Source organism: Nannobrachium achirus (assembly GCF_963921795.1).
Source record: "Nannobrachium achirus genome assembly, chromosome: 10".
NCBI classification, from domain to species: Eukaryota; Metazoa; Chordata; class Actinopteri; order Myctophiformes; family Myctophidae; genus Nannobrachium; species Nannobrachium achirus.
Genome location: NC_137819.1, coordinates 53,936,763 through 53,960,533, shown reverse-complemented (window position 1 = coordinate 53,960,533; position 23,771 = coordinate 53,936,763). Strand labels below are relative to the sequence as shown.

The 23,771-nt window shown below is 42.1% G+C and overlaps 1 protein-coding gene across 1 annotated transcript; it reads left to right on the top strand.

Annotated features, from left to right (window-relative positions):
- Window positions 1-293: 293 nt before the first annotated feature.
- Window positions 294-20,887, top strand: LOC308293326 (importin subunit alpha-7). The gene is made up of 14 exons (XM_080735787.1): window positions 294-426; window positions 3,220-3,353; window positions 4,211-4,303; window positions 5,137-5,236; window positions 5,342-5,436; window positions 5,542-5,673; window positions 7,508-7,596; window positions 7,689-7,788; window positions 8,262-8,425; window positions 8,617-8,695; window positions 9,879-10,004; window positions 11,378-11,505; window positions 14,867-15,051; window positions 15,526-20,887. The coding sequence occupies exons 1-14, from the start codon at window positions 423-425 to the stop codon at window positions 15,711-15,713; spliced, it is 1,617 nt and encodes a 538-aa protein (XP_080591913.1). The 5' UTR covers window positions 294-422; the 3' UTR covers window positions 15,714-20,887.
- Window positions 20,888-23,771: the final 2,884 nt, after the last annotated feature.

The window sequence follows — 23,771 nt, the reverse complement described above, 5'->3', positions numbered from 1 at the left end:
TTGAAAACTTCGAAAAAGACATTCGGCATAATGAGTAGCTTAGCCTACTTTTAAGTACATAATGATGCCAATACATCTGTAGGCCTACTCGAGAACATTTTGAATACATTACTTTTACTTGTAACGAGTACGTTTACATTGCAGTGTTGATACTTTTACTTTTACTTTAATACCTACTTTTCCCACCAGACCAGAGGTTTTATGACTATATTATACGTGGAGCTTGCGCGCCCTCTGGCGGCGAGCGACCGCCGTTATGTTTGACGTCTCCCGCGCGCCGTAGTTCCTCCGTCGCGACATATTGCTGCTTTCAGGAGCGATTTGAGCAACGCTACGAAAAAACGAAAAAACAAGGATAAGATACAACAAAAACGATTCATTTGACGTCGTCGTAAGACACAAAACCCAGTACTTGAAACACAATGGGTGAGTAATGGACTAAAAACCAGGAACGTAGACGCGTAAATACGCGTCCAAGATGGTGTGTCGCCTAAAACCCATCGTCGGTTGTCAAATGTGTTGTTGTGCTAGGCTAACGTGCTAGCTTGGCTGCTGTTAACGGCTAAACGCTAGCTTAGCGTATAGTTGTTGTGACATAAGTCAGTGGGTATCAACCGTTTTCACGCCAAAGTCCATTGTGTATTCGGCGGACCACCGTTTGATGAGATTTAGCCTCTCAGACCCTATACTTAGAATATTTTTGTTGTCTTTGGATACGATGTTGTCCTCAATTCCATGTTGTATGTTGGTATCATAGTGAGCTAGTACCATAGGAGAGATAACACGACTACGGGCAAACGTTGATCAAAATAACAGTTCTTCTATGTGTTATATTCCATTGTGGAAGATTTCTTTTATATTAAGTAATGCAGATGTTTAACTGTAATTCTACGGGTCCATTTGGTTTCATTTTACGCTCTCAAGAGTTAAAGATCTACGGTATAAGGGTCCATTTGGTTACCGACTCCGTCATTTAGCTGGGGACCACCTGGAAGGCTGGATCCCCCCTCAAGGACCACGGGTTGAGAGAACCACTGACATAAAAGTACACACTGTATAGACAACACGTGTGGCCTTTGAGGGGAGCGCTTTATTAATGGATAGACCGTTATTACCAGGCTGTTAACATCAACCAATGCAATGTTACACCTAACGTTGACGTCAGGCTAACGTAAAGATTGACGTTAGCCTGCTAGCTCAGCTGGTCATAGCCTCGAGCTCAAACATCCCCACTACTAGTAGTAACAGAGTTATTATTATTTATTATTATTTTAACTTGTTTTAAATAATAACTACAATCGGTTCGGCCCGCTGACAAGGTGGTGAAATCGAAGTAGCCTGACGTGAGCGTTCAACAGTATTATTATTAGACTGTCTGACATGACAGCGTGTGACACTGACACACACACACACACACACACACACACACACACACACACACACACACACACACACACACACACACACACACACACACACACTAGGCAGCGTGGGAGTTTGTTGACATGTGACACGGATGATGGTGCGTTAGTTATTTGGAGCCTGGTGGTTAGATGTCCTTGTATATAAAAAAAAACAAGACGTTTGAAGTTTTAGATTTTCAGTAGAGTGACTGATGTGACCAAAGCCAAACTAATCTCTCAAGGCAGATTCTGCAAAATCTGTCAGTCAGTCAGCCAGCACCACTACTGAGTCTAAACATGTAATGTTGTTAGAAGGAATAAATGCAGAGGCACCCCGGGAGGAAGTGGACTATGAAAGGAGAGGAGCCATATCGAAAGGGGTTCCCCAGGTTGCATCAGTGAGAGGGTCAATGAACTCGCATTAATCAACATTCGGGGTTCATATGGGGCTCACTTAAAGAAGCTAATGACTGGATGCTACCAAACATAATACCCTGAGTTATTTTGTACCCTGAGAGTGTATAAATGGATACAAATAAATGTTAAGGACTCATTTGGTTACATTTGCACATTGCCAGAGACAGAGGTTTTTGCTTTGTATATTGTTCTGTATTTATCATTAATACCAGACTGATGCCCTTGCCTTGTTGTGCCACCATTTGCCACAAAAGCCTGGCTTAATTATTAGACATTTCTTCTGCGACACTGCTGCTCTGCCTCATCCTGAAGGTTGTAGCTTCAGGGGGCTCCTCTCTCTGAAATGACAGTGCTGTTGGCATGTGTAGCCTTCCGCCGAGCTATTTCTGAGCTACACACCGTCTCTGCAATCGGGCCAGTTTGTAGTGTACACAACACGGCTACAGACAGCGCAGCGACAAGGAGGGCACAAAAGCAGAGGCGTCCAGAGCCACAACCTGTGCTGTGTCCAAGACCATGCCCCGCACACGCCTGTGGCTTTGCCATCTGGACGCATTAGACACACACACACACACACACACACACACACACACACACACACAGGTTGAAGTGCTTTTGCCCCCCAAATCAAAAGATGACCTCAATTTGCGCAGCTTGTTGTTGATATTTAACCTCCGAACGCCCTGCTGGTAGGACGGGGTCCTTTGGCATTGTTTGCTGGCACCGTTTAGAGCCGGTGGCAGATTTCAGTGACTCAGGGCTCTGCCCCATGCCCTGTTCTGGTGGCATGACTGCACAAATGCTGAGAATGGCCGGTTTGTCCTGTGTGGGCTTGATTTATGCTAACTCTGCGATTTAAGGCCACTGAATAAATACGTTTGTTCTGCCCGCCAGCTGACCGGCTGAAGAATAGCCTAGCATTTTACAGTTTGTGTGTATGTGTGTGGTATTTTTAGGCTATGTTATGCAGTCCAGTCCCTATGAGCTTGTTTATTCAATATATTATATATTGCCCAGCCCTAACAAATATTTATAGACCTTATGCACCCACCCAGTTCCATCATCCTGACCTATTATTAGTTTGAGACCCAAAGGGAGATTTCTACATCCAGTCACTCAAAACCCCCAAAACATATTGGTGTCAAGTATGGGTTGCATCCACTGAAATTGCCTTGACATTGGGTGCAGTGACATGTTCCACCTAACATAAACAGGTAACACTTAATTCTGGACTGCCGAGTGCAGACAAAGTACACTGGCAAGAATTCATGTGATCCATCACATACTTTTCCGCGTACTCAGCCAGTGCTATTTTGGAGCAAAATACCACTCCTCCCTCCTTGTCTCCTATCTGCATCAGTATCCTGATGTCTGTCTGTCTGTCTCCCTGATGCCATAGAGCCGTCAACCAGTCCGGCCAAAGATAACTACAGGATGAACCGCTACAAGAACAAAGCCCTGAACCCAGAGGAGATGAGGCGCAGGAGAGAGGAAGAGGGCATCCAGCTCAGGAAACAAAAACGAGAACAACAGGTATATGAGGTCCCCTTTGTTCCACCACTGACAATACCATAGCAATCATTAAATTAAATGCTCCAATATTTATCTGAATCTGTGCAATTGTTTTCTTTTCATTGCCCTGAGGCCCCCTACATATTATATGCTTGTCGGGTGTGAAAGGGAATTATATTGTATTCAATTCAAGAAGAATCAACGTTATTGTCACATCATTGGTTTACACAGGTGTAAAGAAGTGGGTGACGTGTGTTTTCGTGTAAGCTCCATTATTGCCAGACCCATGAAATGGGTAGGCCTACATAAGCAAATGTCGGTCTGTCCCTTTTCTATATAAAGGGTATATATGATGATGACATGATGATGACATGCCTACAAAAAAGGCATGATGTCATAAATGATGATGACAGACAGGGGGTTGGCAGAACCGGGGTCTGGCACAACCAGGTTGACCTGGTCTAGTTTTATGATGGATATTAGTATAATAATTTCCTCACACACATAATCTGATCAAAATTTGTAATGACCTATCAAAAGGCTCTCAAAACGAACCTAAAAGGTGTGATTTTAGTTGGTTGAATTAATTAGGGAAGCAGACATCCTCACAAATGAGAAAATCAAGTTTAAATGCTAAATTCCATTGTTCTGAGGTGAAGAGATTAATAACATGCAAAAAATGTCTTGGTGTTTGTGTATTTCTCTGCAAAATGTTGCCGCCAACCCCATTGTTTCACGTAATCAGGCCGGGTGTGACTCTTTGAGTCGGAAGAAAAATATATTTCCCATAGTTCATAGGAGGAGGACATTGTTGATAAGAGAAGATTCCTCATTGTATAATCTGACTGAGTGGGCTCTGACTCTCTCTTCAATCACAGCTCTTCAAGAGGAGAAACGTGGATGTTCTCAATGAAGAGGCAGCCATGTTTGAGAGTCCACTGGTGGATTCCTACCCTACCTCCCCATTAACAGTAAGTCTTAAGCCCTTTGCACACAGCGTTTAACCGCACGGATAAAACGGACAATATAATCTTTTGAAAAGAAAACAATGATTCTCTATGACCTCATGCACACCGGCTCCGAATTAGCCGTGCGACGAGTGGCTGCCGCCGTGTGTTTTTCTCTCGATCGAAACCAGTTCGATTCGTGCGTCTTGTCGCATGCGGTAAAAACTCATCACTCCTTTTATGACTCCTTTTTGGATCCGCAGCGCCGATTCCGCACAGCCTTGCACACCAAATCCAATGCGTTTTATTCATGCCGCAAACGGAAAAAAAACGCAACTGTCCTGTGTCCAAAGGGCTTTATTACGTCAAACAGCGCACACAAAACATAGACTTTCACTAGACTTGGTTCCCACGCATTCCTGGAAATCCTGGACGTTTTCCAGTCATGGAAAATGACAATATAGGCCAAATGACTGCAGAATGTGCATTCACATGAAGTAATCATGGACAGGAATCAGTCGAGGTAGAGTGTGTTCAGACTCACCATACTGTATCAGATGAAAGCTGCCTTGTTAATCAGCATCATCTAGCCTGCAGCAGCATGTTTTAAAATAACAGAAATAGTTTAGTCTTAAATGTACCCACCCTGTCGCATTAAATGCCCTGGGAAATTCTGAGGCCTAGTTAACACGCAGTCCTTAAAATAGCTGACGCGTTGAGCTTGTAGATTGGCCATTTCTTCTATTTTAGCAGCTATTTATTTTAAAAATAAGAAAATAAGACAGTGTATTGGAACGCTGAGTTGATAGGATTGTGATGCTTGACTGTAGTGTTGTGATCACCTGTGGGTCTTTCAGGAAGGAGTTATTACCAGAGACATGGTGGAAATGCTTTTCTCAGAGGACCCAGAGCTCCAGCTCACAACAACACAAAAGTTCAGAAAATTACTTTCCAAAGGTATGTTTGAGCTACTACTTTTTTTTAACACCTGAGGCCAAACAAAAATGTATACTGTGTAGATAGATGTCTTACATTTTGTATTGTGTGCATGTTTACTTTCAGAACCCAACCCACCAATCGATGAGGTGATAAACACACCAGGAGTTGTGGAGAGGTTTGTAGAATTCCTCAAGAAGAGCATCAACTGCACATTACAGGTCAGCTCTCTAAAGTACATGAAAGGTATTAAAGGCTCTCTTTTCTTTTTAGTCTGAATGTCAACGATCTCTTTCTGAAACATCTTTCTCACCATTTCTCTGCAGTTCGAGGCAGCTTGGGCGCTGACTAACATAGCCTCAGGCACATCCATGCAGACAAAGACAGTGATTGAGGCTGGGGCAGTGCCCATCTTCATAGAACTCCTTAACTCTGACTTTGAAGATGTCCAGGAACAGGTCAGTCAGAGTGCAACGTTGGGTTGATCACTACCCTTCACTTTGGTCATGAAACGAAAAACACAGCTTGTACTGTGTGTCCAGTAGGGGTGTAACAATACATTTTAATAGGGATTCAATACATATCACGATACATGGTTGACGATACATACGATACATGGACGATATTGGCTCATTCATGGCGATACGATTCGATTCACTGATTTAAAATCGATATAGTAACTATTTAGCAAAGAAATTAAATCTGTGTGAAAGGTGTGGATAGTGCAGGTTTTTAAGGGAAACATGTATTATTATGGATATAAATAAGTAAACACAGTGATTATCTGCCAAATACATGGACATTGTATATTGACAAACCTGCACCTTGACATGAACCAAGAGAGTCACACATTTATCGATAGACCAGTGTAGCTATATGGAAAGGAAAAGTAATTAAACCCTTTTCATTTTTTCTTCTTAAAAATGCTAAATACAATGCACAAGTAGGTAGTATCGATACAATCGATTCTTTGCACTGCCGATTCGATACGATACAAATTCAAACGATACGATTCGATTTGAGCTGTTTTCATTTCGATATACTTCGATTCTTTTTAAGTTAAAAACGATATTTCGATGCAGTTACTATATCGTTACACCCCTAGTGTCCAGGTTCTGTGTGTCCAGGTTGCACAGGGGGATATTCCTGCCCACCACAGTTGGGACTAGGGGTTTGAATACTCTGCATTGCCTCAACACAATTCGCTGTGTTTGACGGTGGGGAAGTTTGATCGGGAGGATCTCTGTCGCTGCACTAGCAACTCTTACAGGTTGTTCAGGGAGCGTAACTAGGAGGGATTGCGTGTTCCTCCACATACGTTATGCCCCCCCATTGAAATTCCTCACTGTCGGGAGAAAAGAAACGGCTGGTGACTTTATGTGGAGGAGACACGTGGTCGTCTAATGTCTACTCTACACCTTCCCACATGACCAACTATAGAGGTCGGCAGCGACAGGGACTAAACATCTGTGGGGTAAATTGGGCAATTGGTTAACGACAAAAATGGGGAAATCTCGCTATTTCTACGTTTCATTATTTCGACTAAGGGTTAGGGTTAGATTTAGGCATAGTTTTACAGAGGTTTGGGTTAGGTTTAGGCATAGTGGTTAGCATTCACCAGCATCGGCAGGTTAGCATTTCACCAGGTTAACTGTTCTGCTGCTGTTGACGACGCTCACCGTCATTGAAAGGGTTAATACCATGGCGCCGTTGACGGTGAGGACTGTCAATCTTACTGTATATACAGTAAAGATATTATTACTTACTGTACGTCGCTCCGGTCCCGCCCGCATCGGTAATGTCCGCGATTTGTTTACAACGCACGTCGGGCGTGCACGCGAAGTGAAGCTCCTCCATAGTAAATCCATTGAGAGGCCCATGAAGAAACTTCAATAACTCATAAAAGACATTTGTATACAAAGAGGGGTCTCCACTCTGCACACTCTAGACTCGGGATGGGCGCAGCCATGTTTCCCTTCTGGACCCACACTGTCATGTGACTAGATGACGTAATCGTTGCCGTCAAGTGATAATCCAAAAAAACTAAAACAACCCCCTTCCAGCCCTTCAAAATAATAGCGACGGCGTGGCACCGAGGCACCAAGCAAACCTTCAGATTAAGAGGCAGTAGTTGTGTTAACATTCACCCATGTCGAACAAATGAAACATCAAACAAATGTTATGTCGCAATATCAACATGCTCCCACAAAAATGGGGGACAATATTATTTTTCTATATGTATAAATACATAGAGTACATAAAGAGTGTTGTTTCTTTCTGTCTTTCCTTAAGGCTGTGTGGGCCTTGGGTAATATTGCAGGAGACAGCGCTGTGTGCAGAGACTATGTGCTAAACTGCAATATCCTTCCACCACTATTAATGTAAGTCTCCTGTCTGCCAGTTTTGAGATGCCACTCATGCAGTTGTATTTAACCTGTGTGTGACCTTACATGTATTGTCTTTGGTTCCCCAGGCTTCTGACCAAATCCACTAGACTGACCATGACAAGGAATGCAGTGTGGGCTCTATCCAACCTCTGCAGAGGAAAGAACCCCCCACCCGTCTTTGAGAAGGTGTGATCCAACGTCATGTCATTGAAACCAGATGATCGACTCTGGTCCTGTGCCAAAGAGTGCAAGCCCTTCTAAACAAAACATTGTTTTAATAACCACATATTTTATTCCAGAATAACAGTGTTGTCAAGCTATGAACTTGCCTTGAGTAGTTCTTGATCTGCCTAAATGATCGATTAAGTGTGCGTGTAATAATGTCTTATTTGAAAGTATGCTGTATTTCTTAATTGAAGGTATACTAAGTAGCATTCTGTCGCTTGCCACTTAAACACGACTCATAAATGTAATTTATTTTGGATCTGTACATTAAATTCTTTGGCACTTTGTCTGCCGTTTTCACTAGCTTTGTTGTGCGCTTGTAGATGGATACATTTTTGAACATTTGCCATTTTTGGAAATGTTGCATTTATTTGAAATAGTGACATCAATCTTTGTCGTCATAATATGCGTTTATTTGTCTGCGGTTCCTTTAGGTGTCCCCCTGTCTGCCAGTGCTTTCCAGGCTCTTGTTCAGCAGTGATCCCGACCTGCTGGCTGACGCCTGCTGGGCTCTGTCCTACCTCTCAGACGGACCCAACGACAAGATCCAGGCCGTCATTGACTCGGGCGTGTGCAGACGCCTCGTAGAATTACTCATGTGAGTCGCTTGACAAAGTGTGGCATTCACTCAGTCTGAGAGGCACTACAGTGTTGACATATGAGTTGACACTGTAGTGACTCCCACTGTACTTGTGCGAGACCAGTCATGAGTCGTGTTCATTGTGCTGTGTATACGATGAGGGATTTGTGTATTAAATTGTCCTTTTTAATTAACCCACCTTTCTGCAGGCACACAGACTATAAGGTGGCGTCCCCTGCTTTGAGAGCTGTGGGGAACATCGTCACTGGAGATGACATCCAAACACAGGTGAGTTTTTTTTTGGCTTAAACCAAATGAACGACTCGGGCTAGGCATATGAACCTTAAAATCCCTGTTACTATGAAAATATCTTAAAAAAGGCAAATGTTCTACAAATATAGCAGATCAACAAGCTCATAATTTGTCGCGTTGCGGAACATTTAGATGTGCTATTCTCATAGAAGAGATTTGGTGTTGAGGGGGAAAAAGAGAGGACTAACTATAGACCCCTGGGGCACCTTGGTCAACTGTATATACTGTAGGGTTTAAGTGGTTTGAAAGGAATATTCCCATTTCAAGCTTATCTCAATGTACACTATGCTGGAACTCTGTAAAGCCAGTGTTTTAATCACAGGGCAGAATTGCGGCCCGTATAGAGATCCTATGATTATGTCTATGCATCATTTAACATTTGTGCTACAACTGTGTCATTCTAGGACAAGTTGCTTTTTATGCTGCTTTTACATCCACATGCGGCTCTAGCAGTGACAGCTGAACCACCTCATTTGACCCACAGCTGCAATATTAACATTAACATTAACTTTATCCTTTATTAACATCAAACCAGGAGAAAACGTGGCTTTGTATTCTACATATAAACCTCTGTTAATTTATTTTTAATGCCCTGGCTTTCAAAATAAATTAGTATTTTATCTGAGAGCATAGCTGATAGACAACTAGGAAACCACAAGGCAAGTGGAAAACATTTCCAGAAACACAGATGACTATTTAACTTTATTTGGATGCTGTTCACCTTGTTTGTATTCTGTAATGATGCTCTTGGCTTCATTTGCTGCATTCAAGTACTGACAGTTGTGCTACATACTGTACAGTATATGCATATGGTACAATTGCTATGTCCAAGGCTTGTTGTGCGCATCGCATTGGCCAGTTTATGATGTCAGTCATGATTAACTCACCAACTTGGGAAAGTGTAGTGATCTCCATATTTGGTCATAAATGGACACAGACAAGACACAGGTTCCTGGATTCATAGCTAGATTACGTTACGAGGACACACGTACAAAGAAAATGGCCACATTCCCATCGCTCATGTGGAGAGATCCCTTTAACCAATTTAACCCCTACATACTTCGTTATAATGACAAATGGCAAAGCCTGTCTACAGTTGCTCAGTGAAACCCGTCCATGGCCTCTGTCCTAATGCTGGTGCCTCTGGCTCTGTGTACAGGTGGTGTTGAACTGCTCTGCCCTGCCCTGCCTGCTGCACCTGCTCAGCAGCGCCAAAGAGTCCATCCGCAAGGAGGCGTGCTGGACCATCTCCAACATCACAGCAGGGAACAGAGCGCAGATACAGGTGATGACACGCATCATGGCCCAAATGTAGTCAACATTAGCCGGTTTTCCATACCAGTTTTTAGCCCGACACTACACTACACAACACCGCAACGCATTTTCATATGTAGGTTTTCCACTACAGTACAATATCCTCCCCCTCTACCCTCCTCCCCTCGCCCCCGAAAGAAAACGACGCCCCTTTCTTCAACATATGGATCTAGGATCTTTCTCTGTAAACTAAATATTTTTAGAGATGTGGTGGACAATGTTTTAGATGCCACACACTCACAAAGGTCTTCATCGAGTCTTTACAACTATAGCGACGACTAACGTCGGGATGTTCATGGTCAAATAATAACTTTATTGGCCAAACTACACAAAGAAGTAAGCTACAATGTAGAGGCTTGTTGCGCTAGCATACAGTATATGTACTGTAGATTCTTTTCCCCATTCAACACATGCAGTTACAAATACAAACAGGAGACATCTCACTGAGATCTATATAAAATAACGGATGGCCGACACATTGGCCGCTGATTATTGCGACTCGCGACGATAGATATAGCCTATGTCTACTGTTTGTGTTGGTTAATATGTTCTTGGTGCTTCGTGGTATCTCAACTGCAGGGCTGGGGAACACAATTCTGCCTAATCGACCTCTTTATAAACAGATATATAAAACACAGATATATAAAACAGGCTTTACTTTTATATTTGATTTGCAGCCGTGACTGCAAACTAAAATCTGTCTCAAGTTGTTGTGTTGAAAGACACAGCTCAGCCATGAGACTCCGACCAATCAGTAACAGCAGCGTGTGTACGGTACGTCACTGATTTGGCCTCACTTGGCCCAGCCCGGACCCACTCTAGAGTGGAGCCGTTTTAGTACCCTGTTTTGTACCACTTTCACACCACTATACCCAGTTCCTTGTAGTGGAAAACCCGACACAAGTGTGTGGTGTGGGGTGATGTGGAGTGGGGCCATGCATATGGAAAACCAGCTATTGAATTTCACAGTTCTGTCTTTGAGAAAGTACCCAGTCCCAGATGGCAAAAAAGTATACCCTAATTGTGTGTCTTTCTTTTTACTGTTTTGTCTTTTGTGATCGATTAGCTGATTTAAATACTTACTCTTACTTCCATACTCTGCTTTTTGTTTGCATTGTTTATCTCCTTACATAAAAAATGTCTTAAGTCTCTGTCTAAGATATGGTGTATTAATATAAACCCAAATGGGTTCCTTACCTCACCTGTGAAGTTGTTCATACAGTATATATGGTATAAATGTGTTTGATATATATTATATGCCAAGCGTATATGCACGTTGTACATACACTGATTGCTGATCCTTTTTTTTTTTTTTTTTTTTACATCTTTTGGCTGTCCTCCCAGACTGTGATCGACGCCAACATCTTCCCGGTTCTGATTGACATCCTGCAGAAGGCGGAGTTCAGAACCAGGAAAGAGGCGGCGTGGGCGATCACCAACGCCACGTCCGGAGGAACGCCAGAACAGATCAGGTCAGACATCCCTCCCAGTGAGGAGCAGAACACCGCCACATTCTAACGACGAGATTGAATTTGACAAATTAGCCTTTCCTCTCTTCAACCTTCACTCAGCCTCTAGTTATTAATCATGTGAGATGACAGCTCTAAGAACTGCCTGCCGCCTTCTGTCTTCCACTCTCTTCCCTGTCTTTCTGAAGTTGTCTCTCCTAATCAGTGATTGGACTAAATGTATATATGTTTCAGATTTTACGTGCTGGCTCTGTAGGAGATTAGAACGTTTGTGTGTGTCTGTGTCCTCTCAAAACCTCTGGAGCAACCAGTGCCACATTTCTTATGCACACTACCTGAAGTCTGAGATCCATATGGAAGCCATGCTTTTATTAACCCATTTAGGCCTAGAAATTATTGAATGCTTTAACCAGTGAAAAATAGCAGATATACAAGATCACAGTGCGGCACCGAGTGCCGCGCTGCGAGCTTGTAGATCTGCTATTTTTGAAAAAGTCGTGAAAATGTGTGCAAAATCTTTGAATATATTTATTTTCAAAGCGAACGTTTGTAACTCAAATTTTGCTTCTGGGGGGGTCCCTGGAACTAAATATTTTGAGATGGGGGTCCGTGGCCAAATAAATATAATTTTGGGGGTCCTTCACATGAAAAGGTTTGAGAACCACTGACATAGTAGTCTCCCAAGAACAGACTAACTGAGCTCCATAAAGTGAAAAGGACCTTTTCTTTGATGATGGCTGGCCAGATTGCTGACATAGAAACATATGGTTTTTCAAAAAATCTTAGAAGGATTCAAAAGACACTTATAGAATCGGGTCAAAATTCTAATTGTCACGATTTTTCAAAAATAGCAGATCTACAAGCTTGCAGCGCGGCACTCGGTGCCGCGCTGTGAGCTTGTATATCTGCTATTTTTCAATAGTTAAAGCATAAAATAATGATACACAAAATGTGTACCCGTTCTAAATGGGTTAACACCTCTTATTTTATTTGAAGGGTTGATTTTTTTGATGAGAGCCACCATACATGTACGCTGAGCGAGGCAGCTCCCTATTTGATCTTTGATATGTCTGTCTTTCTGTGCCCGCCTCACCTTCCCCATCCCCCTCTGTCTGCTACCCTCCGTCAGCTGCTCTGCTCTGCTCTGCTCGCATTGACAACTACTTGGAAAACAAGGAAATTAATTATTTGCGGTGCCGCGGTGGAAAACTAGATAGCGAGTTTGATAATTACAACGAATAAGCATAAACAAACCAGTTCACAGGAACGAAATTGATGTAAAATAAGATATCCGAACGGCTACATATATTTTATATGCACAAAATTACAATTAAAATACATTTTCATGTCAGCCCCTCTCTACTACGGACACAATGTATTGTGTCCGTAGGCGATGCCTTGACGGCCGCGGCTTGTGATTGCAGACCTGCCAACCTGTACGCATTTTGCGTATTGAGCACGCATTTTAGGTCTCTGTACGCAGGTACGCAAACTCCTCTAACGGCTACGCATTTTTGGTTCGGGGGATGGTAACCCATGGTAACACAACACATTCTGCGTTGTGTTGTGAGGCCAACATTTTTGCTCCATGCCGTGTAGTTCTCCCAGGCACCACAGAATGGTGTGTGAATGGGGTGCATGGCGCTGCGGAGCACTAGAACGGAAGCGATGCTCGTTTTGTCGGTAGAAGAAGAATTTAACCAAATGGCCGCGGACGGAGTTTGTTTTGTTTTGGTCATAGAGTTATAAGAAGAAGGTTTTGGTTTAGTTTCAGCATGCACACATCTCACAGCGACGCGTTATCGCTCGGATTTCACATAGCGGCGATATTAATCAGATTAATTTATAAAGAAGATACTACGGAGAATGGCCGTGGTGTGCTGCCAACGAGTCTTAACAGGTAGGCTAATAATAAACTTTTAAAACCCTCCTCTGAGGTGAATTCACATGTCATAGCAGCCACGAGGGTGAGAATTGGTGAAATCTCGTACTATGCCTAACCTAAACCTATCTTGCGACGCTGGTGAAACAAAACAACGAGCGGCTGCGGTCCGCCTGGAGCTGTGGTGTTGTGTATGAAGCCTGTGTTGTAATTCGTCATACGACGGTGTTGCAGCGAGCAACCAGTCAAAACGTGTGACCCAGGGCTTAGTACAATGTGTATTGTCAAACACATTAACAGTGAACAAATTATTTATCACCTTTGAATATATGAAGACATTAATGGTCTATCAACAATGAGTAGCCTGCAGCCTATATGAATGAATATAAAGACTAGGCTGTATGTGACACAATGTAGGCCTATATATCATGGATGGAATAGAAACCTACATGAGTTGAATACCTTCAACTTCATGCAAATCATGCACAGACATATGGTTTTATTTAGGCTGCTCAATTAACAAAGACACAGGTTTATGTAAATAGCCTACAATGAAAAGCTATTTTGCAATTTGAATAACAGGATTATATTGATGTATGTTCATTCCTGAAGTCACTGGTGACTGTTTTGCGAGTCTATTGTTAACTAACTCTGAGCAAGTGCAGTTAGTATATTTTATTAAAGATTTGTCAACAATATTGCCAAAGCAACATTACTGTATTGCCTGGTAATACTAGCCTCCAGACCAAATGGCATTTTTATTTAAGAGGTTGTTCTAACATCTTGCCTCCTCCTATTAGTGTAAGTCAAGACATGCAATGTGCTACATTTCTGGTGTGAAATTTTGTTAACATAACTGTAAAGGTCCCACCCAAAAAGGTGCATGGAACCCCCCAAAATATACGCTGTTTTGTGCGGGAAAACAACAAAAATTGCACCGCGGGCGCTGCGCGGGCGCTGCGGGAGTACTCAAAAAAATTTGCCAGGGTTGGCAGGTCTGTGATTGGCTGAGCTACAGTTACTGGGGGCTTAACCCAGGCTTTTATTTCCTGAATGAAATGCCTGGATCCCGAGGCTACCCTAAATCAAATGTGTGTTTTTGTTTGTTTTTCTTATTGGCCTCATCAGGGAGCGGTTAGTTCAGATCTTAAGAATATTCTACCTTTCTTTTTCATACTGGTTCTCTCTACTTTTGTGAATCATTTCAAATCGCATCAAAATTCCTTCATGGCCCCAGAGATGGCTGCTAAACTTTGTGTGTGTGATATGTGCGTGCTGCTCATGCATGTACGCGCCTTCGTTGCGGAACACTTGTCCAGATTGAATTACGGTGGAATGTCACAAGACACTTCTGAGCAATGTGTCCTCTCACCAAATGGACTCCATATGATCGTATTCCGTCTCACACTCCACGTGTGGAACACTGATCATCATGCCTGTGTGTGTGTGTGTGTGTGTGCGTGCACGCTTGCGTGTGAGCAGGTACCTGGTGAACTTGGGTTGCATCAAGCCCCTGTGTGACCTGCTGACAGTGATGGACTCCAAGATCGTGCAGGTGGCTCTGAACGGACTGGAGAACATACTGAGACTGGGAGAACAGGAGGCCAAGCAGGAGAACAACGGCACTGGAGTCAACCCCTACTGCAGCCTCATAGAGGAGGCATATGGTAATAAACACTATGCTATCAGCATGATTCTGTTCATAAACATAATTGTAAAACGCAAAAAAAATGCAAAGGTACAAGACTGTGTACATATTTTAAGAATGAGCTACTTCTCCCATTCGCGCATACCTTCCAATGATTCCAATCAAAACAATCGTTTTCCTTTATTTTTGTATTGTTAATAGTGTTGTAAAATATGAGTGATTTTCAGCAACAATTTGCTTTCTCTGGGCTATGGGATGTTAGGTTTGTGGGTCGGTGCTTAACTTTCTGTTAAGCACGTCTATAGTAGTAGTACGTCTATATTGGATTACATTATATAGCTGGTAACGGAATCCTCTACAGAGCCTCAGGCAGTACTACTTTTCAACCAGTAGGTGTCCTACCTGACACAGATTGGTTAAAATAACTGAACCATTCATTAAACTAAGTTCCAGATTGAATATATTTAATGGTTGCGCATCTCCTCCTGCTCAGGTCTGGACAAGATTGAGTTCCTCCAGAGCCACGACAACCAGGAGATCTACCAGAAGGCCTTCGACCTCATCGAGCACTACTTCGGTGTGGAGGAAGAAGACCCCAGCCTGGCGCCTCAAGTAGACCAGGCTAACCAGCAGTTCCTTTTCCCTCAGCAAGAGGCCCCCATGGATGGCTTCCAGCTATAACTCACCCTTCCTCCCCCTCCTCCAAACCCCCCCCCCCAATCCCAAATCCCAACCACCAATCCCCCTCTTCCCATACTTCGAGAAGTATGAGGGTCCCCTAGAGAAGTGTGGGGCCCCCTCTAGATGCCCGAGTCATATCTCCATGCGTTCTTTCTCGTCTAGGCGTCTACCACTCTCTACTCCCCAAATCTCCCCCCCTGCTCTCCAGCCTACAGAATCTGTCCCTGGCTGGCCGCTGTGGCAGCGCAGACCCGTCAACGTCTTGTTAGAACGCAAACCCTGTAGGCAGAGCCGAGAGAGAGGGAAACAAACTCAAAAACAACAATATGGTTATTAGAGGAATCAATCACCTCAAAGCCCAAAGTGAGAGTCTGTCCTGGCTTAAAAATAAACGCACATAGAGACATCTTCCTACCATTTCATACCCGTGAGATTCTTTCTTCAGCGGGAATGATGGTATTTTTGGTCAATATCTTTATATTTTCTCCTCAGAGTTTTATTTTTTGTTTTCCCCAGTGGGACATTTCCTTCCTGTTAGAGGATTACCCGTGCAGACCCACGGAAAGAAAAATGCTTTCAGGGGTTCATGAGGTAAAATATGCCCAGCTCTTGATGTCAGTCTGACTTAGTGCAATTAAAAGAAATAATAATCTTGTAACATTTTATGCTATTTTGTTTTATGAGTTAGTTTTCTCCCTCACCCTTATTTATCAACTTTATTTTTTAGTTCTGAACAGCCCGACTCCCCCTGTTTGATGGTTTTCGTCTCAGAATCTAATCCAGAGAGCCCAGAGACTGAGGCTCCATTTAAGACTAGAGCTTAGAAGACGAGATGGATAGCACACACACTTTACTTTTACAGCAGGTATTGTTTTTTGCCATCTTGCAATGTTTAACCTCTTTTCTTTTTCCCCTCTTATTTTCGTTTGAGGACTGAGTCAAATGGTGGGGTGTTGGGATCGAAGACACGAAGCGGGTGGCTTCAAAACGGAAAAAGAAAATGTAAAAGAAATAACGGTGTGGGCATAGGAAGGGATCTGGACGAGATTTCAGAAAGGGAATGAACTGGGCGTCGGGGAGAGGGACATATTGGATCATTGATATAAAAATGAAAATATCCAGGTTTTTCCCGAGGTTGATATAGTATAGAGATCTAATGTTCGTCGTGTGCTGTGTTATTAACAACGATACATTTGAAATATGAAGTGATCATCTAACTCTTATACGATGCATAGCTGGGGGGCAAAGGATCCAACCGCAGCACATTGCGTCTAACCAGACACATTTATATACATGGACAGCTTATCCAGGCAAACACTGGTTTACATTAGATTCGGCTTTCAAGGGATCATGATAATTTATAGTGGGTTCAAGGCGTCCTCTGAGGTTTGTGCGTTTCACCTCGTGGATCTCACTGGACTCAAACTTGAGGCTTATATTTTTGATTTTCCATTGAAGCCCGGTGTAAATAACGTTGCTGCTGGTTAGCTAAGGCCCTGTGCTGCCGCCCACCCTGCCCCCAGCCCCCCAGCAGATGTGGTAGGGTTTTTGCATGGCGTTTTATTACCCTACTTACAGTCACAGAGTATCCCTGGCCAAACACGGATAGTTGCCTCAGAAAGATAAGATAATAGGCGGGAAAACATCGACATTTGTGTTTGAAGCATGGGGAGTCGAAAGGTTTAAAGCTTTGGGCCATATGTAGTTGGTTTTTGCTGGCATTTAACAGTGATAGTGAAGTGGTGGTGCTGTCTTGTTTAGCAATTAGAGTTGATATCTAAACTTCTGCATTCTATATCACTGTATTGTGAGGAATGGAAGTGACAGCTGATAGTGATGTCGCATGGGTCCATTGTAATATGTTTAGGTATTGGTATATATAGCCTATCCTTCTCTGCCTGCCTTACTGGTAGGAAAGTGTGTGACACACACTTATTTTTTTTCCCCTTCCCTGTGGGTCTCGAAACAGCCAGGATTTGGCTGGGGATATTTCTCTAAGACAAGTGACAAGCCTAACCGCAACAGAAACTTCTAGTACAGAATATATATTTGCACACACACTTCATGCACACTTGCATACAACACCAGCAGACACTGTACACACACCTCACACAGATGAATGGCTAGTAGAATGTGGAAATGGTTTCCATAATCACAGAGATTATTTATTTTTGGAATGGTTACCTCGAAAATTTGAAAACAGTTTGCATTTTCTTTATCAATGCACTTTCGTTAAGGAAACAGTACTTTTATTCTCAAAAAGCAACAGTATTTTCTTTCTTTTTTTTGAAATCCTGTTGTCTTTGAAAAAGAGTTTAATAAAGATTTCTTTTATATTTTCCTGCTATCCAAAAATGTGTTTTATGGAAGCCTTTTCCAGCTCCTAGCCACATGACTTACGATGGTTTGAATTTGCCCCATAAACGTGATCCTGCATCAGGCTTGCTTCCACCGACCCTAAACAACTGGGGAAGGGGCTGGGGGAAGCACGGCTGTCCCAGGATCAGCGTGAAGGGGTTGTGGACAGAGCACATGGCTCAGAATTGTCTGGTAGTGTGATGTTTGACTGACAAGCACTGTGTGAGGAAGAGATCGACTGATGCTATTACTGTGTCCCTATCCGAGTCTGACTGGGAGCTCATGTTCTGTAGACTGACTGTGTTTAAAACAGACTGGCTTAAGCCCATAAAACATTGACTATACACAGTTCTTTGTGGACCAGTGTTTTAAGCAGGTTAGTGTTTCTTTATAACATTTAACTTCCCTGAATTTGATAAGACTTTTGGAAACATAATTATTTATACTGAGGGTGACACATTTAAATAGCTTGCTGCATACTGGTGTTCATGATCATGTCTGTTACCAGGTGCTCCAGGACACATAGAATCCTTCTTAATATATATATTTTTTTTAAATAGACCATATTTCAAAATGCATTACCACATATAGTAACTTATAATTCCAATTATATTATTGTAATCAGGTGGGGCAAAAACAGTTACTGGCTTTTCCTTTAATTTGTCACCCGTCTGTATCTACTGTCTTATCTGTTCTGGTCTTCTAGTTTTACTTTAGCTGTCATCTTGCCAACACAGTACAGAACACGCTAGTGTCATCAGATGTTGCAAGGTGTGAAGCATTTGATGCCAGTGCTGCAACAAATGTCATCTACAGAACATGTATGCTCCTTCCTAGCAGACACAAAAGGTAACAAGCATTTGTGAAATTATGAAAAATTGAGCAACAAGAACTAAACTCTGCATCAACTATATGTGGAGCATTTATATCAATAGTCTTCAGTTTCATGTCCACTTCTGTGCGTGCTCTACAAAGAACGGCAGATTGGTGGCATAGAAATTTTAAAAAGAACCCATGTATCAAAAAGAAAATAAATATTTATATTTATGAGAAGTAAAAAAAAAAAAAAAGAAGAAATGCACTCCTATTCACTAAAGTGCCAATCCGACCAACAAAGACTGGAGGTTCATGTGTATCTCTTTGACTTATAGATTTGTTTTCCTTTACTTTTTTCCTTTCATTTTGTACTTGAATGTGCACACATTTTGTGCAAAAACATTGCTGCTCTATTTTTCTTATCTTAAAAAGGTTACATTGCTTGCCATTGTTTCTTCCAAGAAGTGGCATTCTTTATGTGAACACCTAAAAAAGGAATTGAATCAGAACCAATTAATCAGAATTAATTGTCTGAAAAAGAAAAAAAGAAAAAGTAGACTTGATTTATTGCATACTGGTCTCTAAAGCAGTTTGCTGTCTATTGGTGTAAAAATGGCGCAATGCTCTTAGCTGTCTAATCTTTTGTGGGTTTCACTGTGTAGGACTGCAAATTACAGGCTGTCCAATTAGGTATCAATTTGTTGGACAAACTATCAGGTATATTTAGACTGCAGCTAGTGCTGCTCATGGGCTGCAGCCCCTCTACTTTTGATGTGCAAAGACGGTCTGCGCTGATAAGAATTATGGTTTTAGTCTTTCTACGTAAAATGGCACAAAACGCTAAACACGGAGGCTTCTGCTCTCCTCATCTGACTCGGAAGACAAAAGCATATTCAGACTTTTTTTTTTTTGGTCAAAATATATTTCACCAAAGCTTGTCGTTAAGTGAAATACTGTAATTGGCAATCTTCACACAGCCATCAATAGATTAGTCTCTCACCCTCAGTGGAAGGTCTGATAGGTCAGTTACTTACACCTCATCTTTCTTTCTTCTCTAAAGGTTTTACCGGCAATGAGCTAAAACAAATAATTCACTAAACTAATTGCAATAAAAAAATAAATCAAATCAGGCACCCCCTCCCCCTCCAGAGGCGAAGACTGATATTGAAGCTACCTTTTTCTCGTTGTACTCCTTCCACTGGGTGGAGTTAAAAGAGGCAACTACTTGATTTTTTTTTTCTTCAGAAATTGTGAAGTAATTTACATTAAAACGTGATCAAAACATTTAAATGGAGGTATATGTATGTTCTGATACATTACATTACATTGACAAGGGGACCCTTCCCCTTGTCGCACCTCAATTCCGATGTGCTTCGAATCACTTCTGAGAAGTGGCGAAATGCCTCATCGGAATGAGTGCCATCACCAGGAGACAAAAAGGGTTATTTTCTGGTCTTGTTCTCACTGCCTGATGTGGTTATTGGATACTTGGGGCTATATTTTTGAGTAATTGTGTTTAAACCACAAGATTGTCGGGCGTCAGGTCAGGAAATAATCAGGAACCTGCTCTCTGTTGATTAGAAAAATCACCAAAATATTTCAAATCTGACTTTGTCTTCCGTCCTAGAAACTGTTGATGTCTATATCAAAACTATGAAGCCACGCTTGGCTTAGTCAAGTAATGTTGTCTATGCTACAAATGTTTACAATGCTACATGTTTGTAAAAATATTTTTTCATATGCCATCACCGACCAGTCTTGATATATATTCTCTGTTCTGGTCCTCTCATTTCTTTCTTTAAAAAATTATTTATTTCAATATCTTACTTGATGTTCATTTGCTTACAATTACCCATCTTAAACTGTGACTTGACTTGACTTTACCGACGGTATGAATGAGTGACGAAAAACTGATACACCTAAACTGAACATGACACACAAACATGAACATAAGAATTACAAACATACAAAAAGCATTAACAATATTAGAAATGTAAAGAAAAAAATATATTGAATTTAAAGTTGTCCAGTGGAAATACTGTACAAAATGAATAAAGATTATGTTGCAACCCTTTAATGCATCTTTTTTTCTTTTATTTATATAGTTATATTCATTGTTGGGGAAGTTACCTTTAAGGTACAGCTTAAGGTACTTAATAGGATTACTTTCTATGTTATTAATTAGTTATTACATTTGACTTACTTTTGTGTTCCTTCCACAAGTAAATTGCAAAGTGACTTAGTGGGCATGATATTAAATGGAACAAAGTGATGCAATGTTATTAGTAACAAGTAAAACGCCATAATGGTGAGTGGCCAGTTTTATGTCTTAAAAAAATGTGACTTAACTTCACTCAAAAAAAGAAGGAAAATAAAAATCTTTTGGGGACCTCTCTGGGGGTCTCGACCCACAGGTTGACTGAAAAATATCAACAGGTTTCATACATTATTGAACCTAATGTTATGCTTATCTAATGGTAGGCACCAAACTAGTTTTTTGATAGTATCCTTGACGACTAACTTGATCTGAATTACTGTGAAGCCGACATCTTAACTTTGGTTGGTACAAACATTGTTATCACTTAGGTGATGAATTGTGGTAACATGTCATTTTACTTAGGTGTACATTTTACAATTTAACTGATTACAGTAATTGACTGTATAATCTGAAAAGCAATGGAAACCTATTATTGTTTCAACATGTACTCATTCTAACAAAGTGGATTGTGTCAGTTTGAGGAAAGAACTGTTTGGCCCTCAGGAAGTTACATTATGTCTGCGGCCCGTTGTTATACAGTATACTCTAAGTCTATGGTGGGGCCATCGCTGAAGCACCACAGGTAATCGGTAAAATCACTCGATGAGGTTAGAGGACAAGCAGTTTGGAGAATGTAATTCTGATAATTATCAGTATAACTACACATTAGACCAGCATAATGGATATTATTTGCTATACAATTACCTTTACAAGTCTTGAACCATGTATTTGAGAATATTGTCAAATTACCAGAGGGTCCTCACTAAAAGTTCTTACTATATAGCATAAAGAATACTTTAATCACTAAAAACCTATACGCATTGCATTGGCTATTTGAAAATAGTGGATCTACAAGCTCAACGTGTCAAGCTGGGTTGTGGGCTTGTTTATGTGCTATTTTCAAAACATCTGCAATGTGAAACAAGACAAATACACACAACGTGGCGGTCATTGACATGAAAAGGTTTGGGGAAGGGGGGCTGGAAGCCCTGGGCTATACTATCCCCCTCTCCACTCTACGGATTTGAAAAGCTCAATACTTGGGGACAGATCAGATTTATGAGGAACCTGGCTCCAGGTCACTTCACTACAGAAACATTTTGCTGTTGTTAGTTTGGAATCTCTCATGTGACCAATCCGGTGTGGTTAAACCTGTCAGGATCAACCTCCACCAGCATAGGTCCCAGAGTCACTGAATCACTAAGCCTCTCCACCACGGCAAGGTCACAGCAAAAGGAGAGGAAGGTGGCCCTTAAAAGGGTCTTGGATCTCACATGAGGGAAAAGTAGTTGGCCACCGCGGAGTCCCACTCCTCCATTATCTCCTCCTTCTCATCCAGAATGGCGTCCCACTCTCGCTGAATCTCTTGCAGAGTCTTCTCCTCCTTCAGCTTCCTGAGGGAAAAGAAGTCTGCCACAAGAGACTCCAACTCCTCCATCCTCTCCTCGTGCTCCTCCACGATGGCCTCCCAGTCCTCATACTTGATCCTCCACTCCTCGCTGCACTCCAGGTCTGACCACAACAGTGTAACTTCAGCCATAGTAATGGATAAGTCGTCTCTCTCTCTGCTGCTTACAGTTCAGTTCTGTGCTTTCTCTGTGACAAGAAAGAAGAAAAGTGATGTGAACGGCCTGTCTGTCTCTATGCCGTTGGTTGCGCGTTGATTGATTGATTGATTGAAGCATTTATTAGAAGTTTGCAATAGAAAAAAGTACAGTTTCATGACAGTACACTACAAATCACTGGTACAAGGTCAACTAAAAGGAGATCCTAGAAAGCCGAGGCTTATTTCCACAGGAACCACACTTTAAGTATCTCATATAACATTGAAAGACAGACGGATAGAACATAGTACTTTATCTAGGATAATATCAGTTTCAAAAGCATAACATCAAATACAAAGGCAGAAAAAAGAAAAAAAAGGGGGAGGGGGGGAGCATGGGGGCTTAATCTATTTACAAGTCACGGGTAGCAGCTGTCTGAAGGTGACTTCATACCAATTTTGAAGGAGGCTAGGGATTTGCTCTCCTTTAGGGCTTGAGGAAGGGCGTTCCACATGTTGATGCTCATTGGCTGACCTAGCAACGGTTTGTGTACAGCAGACTCAGAGACACGCAAACGCTCTGACGTGGCTGCCCGCTGCTCATTGGCTCTTGGCTGTTGCCTAGCAACGGTTTGTGTACAGCAGAGACGCGCACACGTTCTGACGTCTCCTTGTAAACAAATAGGTGCTGCAGGGGGCAGCATGCGCAGAGAGAGAAGAGAGGCCGACACAGACGGTTGCACAGACAGAACGAGAGAGGCTTTTCTCCCGCATGTAAACGGGGGACATCGACAACAACCCGTGCTAGTAGAAGAAGTGAGAATAAAATAATAAACATGGTGAAAGACCAGTTGGTCGAGTGGATCGCCAAAAAACTTGCCAAAATGGTGCAGGAGAAGAAGAACACGGGTGGTAGCCTTTGACCTACTGAGAGTGTTGAAGAACACCAAGATTTCCCTGGAGACACTGCTGTCCACCCGGCTGTGGATGTTAGTGGATGCGGTCAGGAGGCAGAGTTCAGAGGAGGAGGTTCAGACCCTAGCAAAGACCCTCATCAAGTCCTGGAAAAAACTATTGGATGGTA

Excerpts from the sequence above, each read along its gene's own strand:
- LOC308293326 (XM_080735787.1), top strand. Across the intron at positions 3,354-4,210 it reads AACAAAAACGAGAACAACAG|CTCTTCAAGAGGAGAAACGT; the intron begins GTATATGAGGTC and ends CTTCAATCACAG. Across the intron at positions 7,597-7,688 it reads ATCCTTCCACCACTATTAAT|GCTTCTGACCAAATCCACTA; the intron begins GTAAGTCTCCTG and ends TTGGTTCCCCAG.